Genomic DNA, 11,683 nt, shown 5'->3' with positions numbered 1-11,683 from the left:
CCCAGAGAGTGGTGAACCTGTGGAATTCTCTACCACAGAAAGTAGTTGAGGCCAATTCACTAAATATATTCAAAAGGGAGTTAGATGAAGTCCTTACTACTCGGGGGATCAAGGGTTATGGCGAGAAAGCAGGAAGGGGGTACTGAAGTTTCATGTTCAGCCATGAACTCATTGAATGGCGGTGCAGGCTAGAAGGGCTGAATGGCCTGCTCCTGCACCTATTTTCTATGTTTCTATGTCACCAGCTTTCCCAAGGCTGGCGCTCCCACTGGACCCACTCTGGACACCTTCACATCAATGACAACGAGATGCAACTCGGCAGGTATCTGTTGGAGACAAAGGTTAGACATAAATAAAGAGGATAACATTTCTGATAATATATTTCCCTGTTAATTAAATAAAAACGTAACTTCCATTTTGATACAGTTTAAGTGCAGTGGACTGACCACCACCACTCTTTTGGATGAGATGTTAAACCGAGGACCCGCGTGCTCTCTCAGGTGGATGTAAACGATCACTTGGCACTATTGGAAGAAGAGCAGAGTTATCCCCAGAGTCCTGGCCAATATTTATCCCACAATCAACAACACAAAAAAAATGATCTGGTCATTACAACATTGCTGTTTGTGGAACCTTGCTGTGTGTGACTTGGTTGCAGCGTTTCCTACATTACAACAGTGACTACACTTCTTTAAAAAGTACTTCATTGGCTGTGAAGGTTTTTGGGACGTCCGGTGGTCGTGAAAGGCGCTAAATAAATGCAAGTCTTTCTTCCTTGTACCTATGCTCCCGCAAAGTCAGCCCAAGCACAAGGCTAGCTTTAACGCATCCCTTCCCTTGCTGCTGGACTCCTAATCGGGCTCTTCCTATTGGATCTTTCTGAAGCCGGCAGCCTCTCGGGCAGTCTGGCTGTGGGGGCTTTCTCCTGCGAGCGGCGCGCGGCTTGTGACGTGTGGAGTGGCGCACGCGGCCAGGACTCGGACCGGAGCTCGCGCCCCAACGATCGTGCTTTCCGCGGCCAACAGGTCAGTCAGCGCTTCCGCCCCGGCGCCCCAGACCCCAGACCCCGGCCCGCCCGAATCTGTGCCCTCAGTACAACCAGTTCGGAAACTGCTGGAACTTCACAGCCCGAGCACTCAGTGTCTGCAAAGGGAAAAGGGAGGCTAACGTTCCAGGTGAACATTTACCACATTCATTACACTTACTGGAAAGAAAAGAAATTCTGCATTTCTGTCATCATTATAGGCAGTCCCTCGGAATCGAGGAAGACTTGCTTCCACTCCTGAAGTGAGTTCTTAGGTGGCTGAACAGTCCACAGACTCTGTCACAGACGAGACAGACAGTCGTCAAGGGAAGACTGGTTTGCCGCACGCTCTTTTTGCTGCCTGCACTTGACCTCTTCACGCTCTCGGCGTTGAGATTCGAAGAGCTCGACGCCCTCCCGGATGCACTTTCTCCACTTAGGGCTGTCTTTGGCCAGGGACTTCCAGGTGTCAGTGAGGATGCCACACTTTATCAGGGAGGCTTTGAGGGTGCCCTGTAACGTTTCCACTGCCCACCTTTGGCTCGTTTGCCGTGAAGGAGCTTCGCATAGAGCATTTACTTGAGATTCGTGTCTACCATGCGAACTATGTGACCTATATAGCGCCTTTCGCGACCTCATGAAGTACTTTTTTTGAAGTGTTGGTATGGGCCACAGACTCCATCCCTCTCCCTAGCATCTGGCTGAGGCTGAACCAGACTCTTCGCAACCTTGGTGTCATATTTGACCCCAAAATGAGCTGCTGGCCACATATCCGCAGCATAACTAAAACCACCTATTCCCACCTCCATAACCTCGCCCGTCTCTTCCCCCTGTCTCAGCACATCTGCTGCAAAAACCTTCATCCATGCCTTTGTTACCTCTAGACTTGACTATTCCAACATACTCCTGGCTGGCCTCCCACATTCTACCCTACGTAAACTTGAGGTCATCCAAAACTCGGCAGCTCGTGTCCTAACTCGCACCAAATCCCATTCACCCATCACCCCTGTGCTCACTGACCCACATTGGTTAAGCAACGCTTCAATTTCAAAATTCTCATCCTTGGTTACAAATCCTCCATGGCCTCGCCCTTTCCTATCTCTAATCTCCTCCAGCCAGATGTCTGTGCTCCTCTAATTCTGCACTCTTGAGCATCCCTGATTATTACATGCTCAACCATCTGTGGCGATGCCTTCAGTTGCCTGGACCCTAAGCTCTGGAGCTCCCTCCGGGAACCTCTCTTTCCTCCTTTAAGATGCTCCTTAAAACCTACCTCTTTGACGAAGCTTTTGGTCATCTGCCGTACTTTCTTATGTGGCTCGGTGTCAATTTTTAAAAATCTTCCAACACACCTCTGAAATGCCTTGGGACATTTTGCTTAGTTAAAGGCGCAATATAAATACCAGTTGTTGTTGGAAATGCGGCAGCAAGATCCCACAAGCTGCAATGTGATAATGATCAGATAATCTGTTTTTTGTGACGTTGATTGAGGGATAAATATTGGCCAGGACACCGGGGATAACTCCCCTCCTCATCTTCTAAATGGTGGTACTCAGATGGTGCATTTCTTTAAAAGAAATTGTAAAGTTCTGTTTTATGCCATATTGCAATTGTATGGCAGTTGTTGGAAAGCATTACCTGAAGGCCCGGTATTAAAACTGTTGTGTATCTGAAAAGCATGCACTCGCATGTTCCGCCACCAGGGAGCGCATCCCCTGAAGTCCCAAGGGATCCCAGCATCCCTTGGGAGCACTGTATATAAGCTGGCCCCTAAGGCCTGTTCCTCACTCTGGAGTGCCTTAATAAAGACTGAGGTCACTGTTACTTTAACCTCCCTTATGCAGTCTCATCTGCATTAGGAACACAATAACTGGCGACGAGTATACGAATCTAATGCAAAGATGCAGCAAACTGGGCATCCTGGAGAAGTTCTCGGAGGGTGAGGACTAGGAAAGCCTATGTCGAACGGCTAGACCAGTAATTTGTAGCCAACGAGCTGGACGGAGAAGGAAGCGCTGCAAAAAGGAGAGCGGTCTTCCTCACGGTCTGTGGGGCACTGACCTACAGCCTCATGAAGAATCTTCTGGCTCCAGTGAAACCCATAGATAAGTCGTATGAGGAGCTGTGTACACTGGTTCGGGAGCATCTTAACCCGAGGGAGAGCGTGCTGATGGCGAGGTATCAGTTCTACACCTGCCAGCGATCTGAAGGACAGGAAGTGGCGAGCTACGTCGCCGAGCTAAGGCGACTTGCAGGACAATGTGAGTTTGATGGCTACCTGGAGCAGATGCTCAGAGACTTTTTTGTACTGGGCATTGGCCACGAGACCATCCTACGAAAACTTCTGACTGGAGAGACACCGACCCTCAGTAAGGCCATTGCGATAGCACAGGCGTTTATGTCCACCAGTGATAACGCCAAACAAATCTCTCAGCACACAAGTGCTAGCAATGTTCATAAATTAACTGGAACTGTGTTTGCGAGCAGAAATGTACAGGGCAGAAACCACGAGTCTGCAACTGCCAGCAGGCCTCAGGTGACCCAGATGACTCCGCAACAAAGGATGAATGCAAGGCAATTCACACCTTGTTGGCGTTGTGGAGGCTTCCATTCAGCCTATTCATGTCGCTTCAAAGGGTATGTTTGCAAGAGCTGTGGAACAATGGGGCACCTCCAACAAGCTGCAAGCTCTGCAAAACCTGCTAACCACCACGTGGCAGAGGACGATTGGTACATGGTGGATCAAAGCAATTTCGAGCCTCGGGGAGGAGGCAGATGCTGAAGTCACGGGGTGCACACATTTTCGATGAAATGTCCACCTATAATGCTAAATGTAAAATTGAATGGCTTACCCGTAGCCATGGAACTGGACACTGGCACTAGCCAATCCATCATGAGTAAAAAGACGTTTGAGAGACTGTGGTGCAACAAGGCATTCAGACCAGCCCTGAGCCCCATCCACATGAAACTGAGAACGTACACCAAAGAGCTTATCACTGTCCTAGGCAATGCCATGGTCAAGGTCACCTACGAGGGCACGGTGCACGAACTGCCACTCTGGATTGTCCCGGGCGATGGCCCCACACTGCTCTGAAGGAGCTGGCTGGTCAAAATCTGCTGGAACTGGGATGACATCCGAGCGCTATCACATGTCGATGAGGCCTCATGTACCCAGGTTCTTAACAAATTTCCTTCCTTTTTGAGCCAGGCATTGGAAACTTTTCCGGGGTGAATGTGCGGATCCACTTGGTCCCAGAAGCACGACCCATTTACCACAAGGCGCGAACGGTACCTCACATGATGAGGGAGAGAGTGAAAATCGAGCTGGATAGGCTGCAACGCGAGGGCATCATTTCCCCAGTGGAATTCAGCGAGTGGGCCAGTACTCAAAAGTGATGGCACAGTCAGGATTTGCGGCGATTATAAAGTAACTTTTAATCGTTTCTCACTACAGGACCAATCTCCGCTACCGAAGGCAGATGACCTATTTGCCAGGAGGCAAGACGTTCACTAAGCTCGACCTGACTTCGGCCTACATGACGCAGGAGCTGGAGGAGTCTTCGAAGGGCCTCACCTGCATCAACACGCACAAGGGACTGTTCATCTACAACAGATGCCCGTTTGGAATTCGGTCGGCTGCAGCGATCTTCCAGAGAAACATGGAGGGCCTACTCAAGTCGGTACCACACACGGTGGTTTTTCAGGACGACATATTGGTCACGGGTCGGGACACCGTCAAGCACCTACAAAACCTGGAGGAGGTCCTCCAGCAACTGGATCCTGTAGGGCTGCGGCTGAAGAGGTCGAAATGCGTCTTCATGGCAACAGAAGTGGAGTTTTTGGGGAGAAAGATCGCGGCGGATGGCATTCGGCCCACAGACGGCAAGACAGAGGCTATCAGGAACGTGCCCAGGCCACAGAATGTCACGGAGCTGCGGTCATTCCTGGGACTCCAACTATTTTGGTAACTTCCTACTGGGGTTAAGCACCTTCGAGCCCCTACATGTGTTATTGCGAAAAGGTGAAAACTGGGTGTGGGGAAAAAAACAAGTAATTGCTTTTAAAAAAGCCAGAAACATTTTATCCTCCAACAAGCTGCTTGTATTGTATAACCCGTGTAAAAGACTTGTACTAGCATGTGATTCGTCGTCGTATAGAGTCGGGTGTGTATTACAACAAGCTTAATGTTGCAGGGAAGTTGCAACCTGTCGCCTATGCCTCCAGGAGCTTGTCTAAGGCCAAGAGGGCCTACAGCATGATTGAGAAAGAGGCATTAGCGTGTGTGTTTGGGGTAAAGAAAATGCATCAGTAGCTGTTTGGCCTCAAATTTGACCTGGAAAACCGATCACAAGCCCCTCATATCCCTATTTGCTGAAAACAAGGGGATAGATACTAATGCCTCAGCCCGCATACATAGGTGGGCACTCGCGCTATCAGCGCATAACTATACCACAGGCCAGGCACTGAGAACTGTGCGGATGCTTTCAGTCGGCTACCATTGCCCACCACGGGGGTGGAAATGGCGCAGCCTGCAAACTTGTTGATGGTGGCGCAGCCCGCAGACTTGTTGATGGTCATGGAAGCGTTTGACAGTGATAAATCATCTGTCACAGCCCGCCAGATTAGGACTTGGACCAGCCAAGATCCTCTGCTGTCCCTAGTAAAAAAAAACTACTGCACGGGAGCTGGGCCAGCATCCCAGTTGAAATGCAAGAGCTAATCAAGCCGTTCCAGCAGCGAAAGGACGAGCTGTCCATTCAGGCAGACTGCCTGTTGTGGGGTAACCGCATAATGGTACCCAAAACGGGCAGGGAGATGTTCATCTCGGATCTCCACAGCACGCATCCGGGTATAGTAATGATGAAAGCGATAGCCAGATCCCACGTGTGGTGGCCCTGTATCGACTCTGACTTAAGAGTCTTGTGTACGACAATGCAGCGTGTGCGCTCAGTTAAGCAACGCGCCCAGAGAGGCACCACTACGTTTGTGGTCCTGGCCCTCCAGACCATGGTCAAGGATCCATGTCGACTATGTGGGCCCGTTTCTTGGTAAAATGTTCCTGGTGGTGGTGGATGCTTTTTCAAAATGGATTGAATGTGAAATAATATTGAGAAGCACCGCCACCGCCACCATTGAAAGCCTGAGGGCCATCTTTTCCACCCACGGCCTGCCTGACATACTGGTCACCTCTGACATCTCTGTAGCCTTGGGAGGCATGCTGCGGGACGACTTTGTAATCGGCATCAACCACGAGGTGATCCTGCATAAGCTACTGGCGGCGGAAACGTTGGACTTGAGCAAGGCCATCACAATTGCCCAGGCATGCACGACGACAGACAAACACTTAAAGCAGATATCATCGGAAAATCGGAACTCGGCAAGTACTGTAAACAAGACTGTATCGTCATTTGGCAGAGCTGCATATGGCAGGGCTTACTCGACTGCGTATGCGAAACCTGTGGGTGCTCAAAGTCCGCCAACGGGAATGAATCCGATTTCACCATGTTGGCGTTGTGGGGGACAATCATTGGCCTCATCAGTGTCGGTTTAAACAGTACATTTGTAAAGGCTGTTCGAGACTGGGGCATCTCCAGCGCATGTGTCCGCAACTGAGCAAGCATGCTGCGACACACCACATGGAGGATGATGACCAGTATAGCGTGGATCCGGATATGCAATCCGAGATACCAGAGGAGGACGTGTATAGACTGTGTTCGTTCCAAACAAAGTGCCAACCGATAATGATTGATGTGAAACTTAATGGTGTGCCGGTACCGATGGAATTGGACACTGGTGCGAGTCAATCAATAATGAGCCAGAGAACATTGGACAAGCTGTGGGATACTAAGGCTATCAGGCCTAAGCTGAGTCCAGTCAATGCTAAGTTGTGTACGTACACTAAAGAACTCATAACGGTGATTGGCAGTGCAGTAGTCAAGGTGTCGTATGACGGTGTGGTTCATGATTTACTGTTATGGATTGTTGCAGACAATGGTTCAATGCTGTTCGGCAGGAATTGACTAGAAAAAATCAAATGGAATTGGAATGATATCAAAACGTTGTCGTCGGAGGATGATACTCCATGTGCTCAAGTGCTGAGCAAGTTCCCCTCGCTATTTGAACCAGGCATTGGCAAATTCACGGGAGCCAAGGTGCAGATCCACGTGGACTCAGATCCATGACCCGTCCATTATAAAGCTCGGGCAGTTCCGTACATGATGAGGGAGAAGGTCGAAATCGAACTGGACAGACTCCAGCATGAAGGGGTCATATCTGGTCGAATTTAATGAATGGGCCAGCCCCATTGTTCCTGTGTTGAAGAATGATGGCACTGTCAGGATTTGTGGAGACTACAAGGTTACGATCAACTGAGTTTCAAAACAGGATCAATACCCGTTACCGAAGGCTGCTGACCTGTTTGCAACGCTAGCCGGGGAGAAGTCGTTCACTAAACTGGATCTGACGTCAGCCGACATGACAAAGGAGCTGGTCGAGCCATCGAAGAAACTAACGTGCATCAACACTCATAAAGGACTGTATCTACAACAGGTGTATTTTCGGAATTCGCTCGGCTGCAGCCATATTTCAGCGAAACATGGAGAGTCTACTGAAGTCCGTCCCGAGAACTGTCGTGTTCCTGGTCACTGGTCATGACACTGCTGAACATCTGAACAACCTGGAAGAGGTTCTATATCATCTGGACAAAGTGGGACTCAGACTGAAACGTTCGAAGTGCGTCTTCATGGCACTGGAAGTCGAATTCCTGGGGAGGAAAATTGCTGCTGACTGCATCAGGCCTGCGGACTCAAAAACCAAGGCCATCAAAAATGCACCCATGCCTCAGAATGTGACGGAGTTGCATTTGTTCCTTGGTCTACTCAACTACTTCGGTAATTTCCTACCTAGATTGAGCATTTTATTAGAGCCACTGCACATGCGGCTAAGAAAAGGCGACAACTGGGTTTGGGGTGCGTCTCAAGACAGCTTTTGAGAAAGCTACTAATCTGCTTTGCTCTGCTGCTGGTACATTATGATCCGTGTAAGCGTCTAGTATTGGCCTGTGATACTTTGTAACATGGAGTTGGTTGTGTGCTCCAACAAGCTAATGAGTCGGGTAAACTACAACCTATTGTGTATGCATCTAAAAGCTTGTCAAAGGTGGAAAGAGCGTACAGCATGGTAGAAAAAGAAGCATTAGCCTGTGTGTACGGGGTTCAAAAGATGCATCAGTCCCTGTTTGGTCTTCGGTTTGAACTGGAAACAGATCACAAGCCACTCATTTCATTGTTTTTGGAAAACAAAGGTATCAATACCAATGCATCGTCCCGGATCCAGAGGTAGGCGCTGACATTATCTGCCTATGCTTATGTCATTCGCCATAGATCTGGCACCGAGAGTTGTGCCGATGCATTGAGCCGTCTGCCGTTGCCCACATCAGAGCTGGAGATGCCACAACCTGCAGATCTATTGCTAGTCATGGATGCTTTTGAAAGTGAAGGAACCCCTGTCACGGCTTAAAAAGTTAAGATCTGGACCAGCCAGGACCCGTTGATATTGGCTGTGAAACGTTGGGTCCTTAGTGGTGATTGGCCTGCCACACCCAAGCAAATGGGTGATGAGACTAAACCTTACAACCATCGCAAAAACAAACTATCCATTCAGTCAGATTGTTTACTGTGGGGTAATCATGTTGTTATGCCTAAAAAAGGCAGAGAGAAATTTATACATGACCAACATAGCACCCATCTCGGTATTGTCATAATGAAAGCCATTGCCAGGTCTCATGTATGGTGGCCTGTGTGTACGGGGTTAAAAAGATGCATCAGTCCCTGTTTGGTCTTCGGTTTGAACTGGAAACAGATCACAAGCCACTCATTTCATTGTTTTTGGAAAACAAAGGTATCAATACCAATGCATCGTCCCGGATCCAGAGGTAGGCGCTGACATTATCTGCCTATGCTTATGTCATTCGCCATAGACCTGATCTGGAATCATATGTGCATCAGTGCAACACTTGCATGCAGCTAAGTAAAGCACCAGCGGAATCGCTGCTGAGTCTGTGGTCGTGGCTATCTGAACCATGGTCCAGGATCCACATGGACTTTGCAGATCCCTTCCTGGGAAAGATGTTTTTAGTTGTGGTGGATGCGTATTCCAAGTGGATAGAGTGTATAATCATGTCATCCAGTACATCCACAGCTACCATTGAGAGCCTTTGTGTCATGTTTGCCATTCATGGTCTGCCTGACATCGCTGTAAGCGACAATGGACCTTGCTTCACTAGTCTGGAGTTTTAAGAGTTCATGAAACTCAATGGTATCAAACTCCATCCATACTCGCATCTAATGGTCAAGCAGAGCGTGCTGTCCAAACCATCAAGCAGAGTATGAAATGTGTAACTCAAGATTCATTGCAGACTCGCTTGTCATGCATATTGCTTAGTTACAGGACAAGACCCAACACACTTACCTGCTGAGCTATTGATGGAGAGGTTTCAAGACCAGGCTCTCTCTTGTCCACCGTGACTTGAACGATCATGTTGAATACAGACGTCAAAGTCAGCAGTGGTATCATGATTGCGCTGCCGTGTCACGCGACATTTCTGTTAACGATCCTGTGTACGTACTAAATTATGCTCAAGGTCCCAAGTGGATCGCCGGTACTGTTACGGCCAAGGAGGGTAACAGAGTGTTTATCGTCAAGCTCCAGAATTGAAAGCCTGAGGGCCATCTTTTCCACCCACGGCCTGCCTGACATACTAGTCAGTGACAACGGGCTATGTTTCACCAGTGCTGAATTTAAAGAATTCATGACCCGCAATGGGATCAAACGTGTCACCTCGGCCCCGTTTAAACCAGCCTCCAATGGGCAGGCAGAGCGGGCAGTACAAACAATCAAACAGAGCCTTAAACGAGCCACACAAGGCTCGCTCCAAACCCGCCTGTCCAGAGTACTGCTCAGCTACTGCACGAGACCCCACTCGCTCACAGGGGTGCCCCCGGCTGAGCTACTCATGAAAAGGACACTGAAAACCAGACTCTCGCTGGTTCACCCCAACCTGCATGATCAAGTAGAGAGCAGGCGGCAACAACAAAATGTAAGCGATGGTTGCGCCACTGTGTCACGGGAAATTGATCTGAATGACCCTGTGTATGTGCTAAACTATGGACATGGTCCCAAGTGGATCGCTGGCATGGTGATGGCTAAAGAAGGGAGTAGGGTTTTGTTGTCAAACTAGACAATGGACAAATTTGCAGAAAGCACCTGGACCAAACGAGGCTGCAGTTCTCAGACTGCCCTGAACAACCCACAGCAGACACCACCTTTTTTGAGCCCACAACACACACCCAAAGGATCAACGACACCACCCCGGACCAGGAAATTGAACCCAACAGCCCAGCAAGGCCAGGCTCACCCAGCAGCCCTGCAGGGCCAACAACATGCCAGCCCAGCGAGGGCACAGCCAACACACCAGAACAGACATTTGTACCGAGGCAGTCCACCAGGGAAAGAAAGGCTCCCGACCACCTCACCTTGTAAATAGTTTTCACTTTGACTTTGAGGGGGGGGGGGGGAGTGATGTGTATCTGTAAAGCATGCACTCCCATATTCCGCCACCAAGGAGCACATCCCCTGAAGTCCCAAGGGATCCCAGCATCCCTTGGGAGCACTGTATATAAGCTGGCCTCTAAGGCCTGTTCCTCACTCTGGAGTGTCTCAATAAAGATTGAGGTCACTGTTACTTTAACCTCCCTGTGTGCAGTCTCATCTGTGTTAGGAACACAACAAAAACATGCACTTGTATATCTAAGGCTTCATTCTTATCGTGCTTCTGTTTGAGAGGTGATCAGGTAAGGCCTGAAACACTGCACCTCCAATTAGTTGAATGAGCTAAGTCCATACAGGATGCTAGCAATATAATTAGTTGACCCGATAGTGCAAAATTTGAGCCAAGCAGGTCTGCAACTCTCCAGGGTAGACCTGGTTCACTACTGGAAACTGGTGAGGTAGACGTGTCTTTGGGAGCTGGGATTCTTCCCATTTGGCTTCAGATAACTCTCCAAGCAAAGATCACAACAGATAGGGTGGTTCTGGACAAGCAGTGGGAAATAGTCACCTGGTTAAGTCCCAACAATAGCTATCTGTGCATTTGGGTCCCCTTTAGCCTTATTTCAACCAGCTTGTGCCTGATCTTTCTAGACAGTGCCCCCCACTTGGTGAGTGTGTGCACAGTATATTGAACAAATGGAAGTTTTGCTGTGTATGGATTTCTCTCATTGGTTTTGGACATTTAAATGTGGTGGTAGATTTCTACTTGTGTCAAGCAACCAGCTGATCACAAAAAGGGAAGTAACTGTGTCAGTCTTTATTAAGTGAGGAGGAGGAATCGCCAAGATTTTCCAAGTCAAGGCTGGAAAATAGAGTTATGGTCCATAGGTTAAAAAAAATAGTAGATTGATTCTGTGAATTTTTATTTATTTTCTAGTCAGTTATCAGAAAGAATGGCAAAGAACAAATCAAAGGCACAGAAACACAAAGACGTGTTCAAAGTTGCCAACAGCAGAAGTCTAAAGCTCAAAAGCAAAACCAAACCTGTAACTACAAGTCTCAAGAAGGTTAGTATATACTTCATAATATCAAATGACTTTAACCCATACA

General features: G+C 48.6%; 1 protein-coding gene across 3 annotated transcripts in view; it reads left to right on the top strand.

Moving 5' to 3' along the window:
• The first annotated feature begins 917 nt into the window (after positions 1-917).
• The window catches only part of LOC139276064 (ribosomal biogenesis factor-like), a 32,992-nt gene continuing 22,226 nt past the window's right edge, over positions 918-11,683 (top strand). The window contains exons 1-2 of one of the 3 annotated variants that reach the window (XM_070893493.1): positions 918-1,025; positions 11,511-11,640. In XM_070893493.1, the coding sequence (XP_070749594.1) occupies positions 11,527-11,640 (114 nt within the window). In that variant the 5' untranslated portion in view covers positions 918-1,025; positions 11,511-11,526. Of the gene's footprint in view, positions 1,026-1,070; positions 1,176-7,316; positions 7,915-11,510; positions 11,641-11,683 lie in introns of those variants that run through there. The other 2 variants (XM_070893504.1, XM_070893514.1) reach the window with 2 other exon arrangements.

Source organism: Pristiophorus japonicus, chromosome 1 (genome assembly GCF_044704955.1).
Source record: "Pristiophorus japonicus isolate sPriJap1 chromosome 1, sPriJap1.hap1, whole genome shotgun sequence".
In the NCBI taxonomy this organism is placed as follows: domain Eukaryota; kingdom Metazoa; phylum Chordata; class Chondrichthyes; family Pristiophoridae; genus Pristiophorus; species Pristiophorus japonicus.
This window is presented reverse-complemented; position numbering and strand designations above follow the sequence as displayed.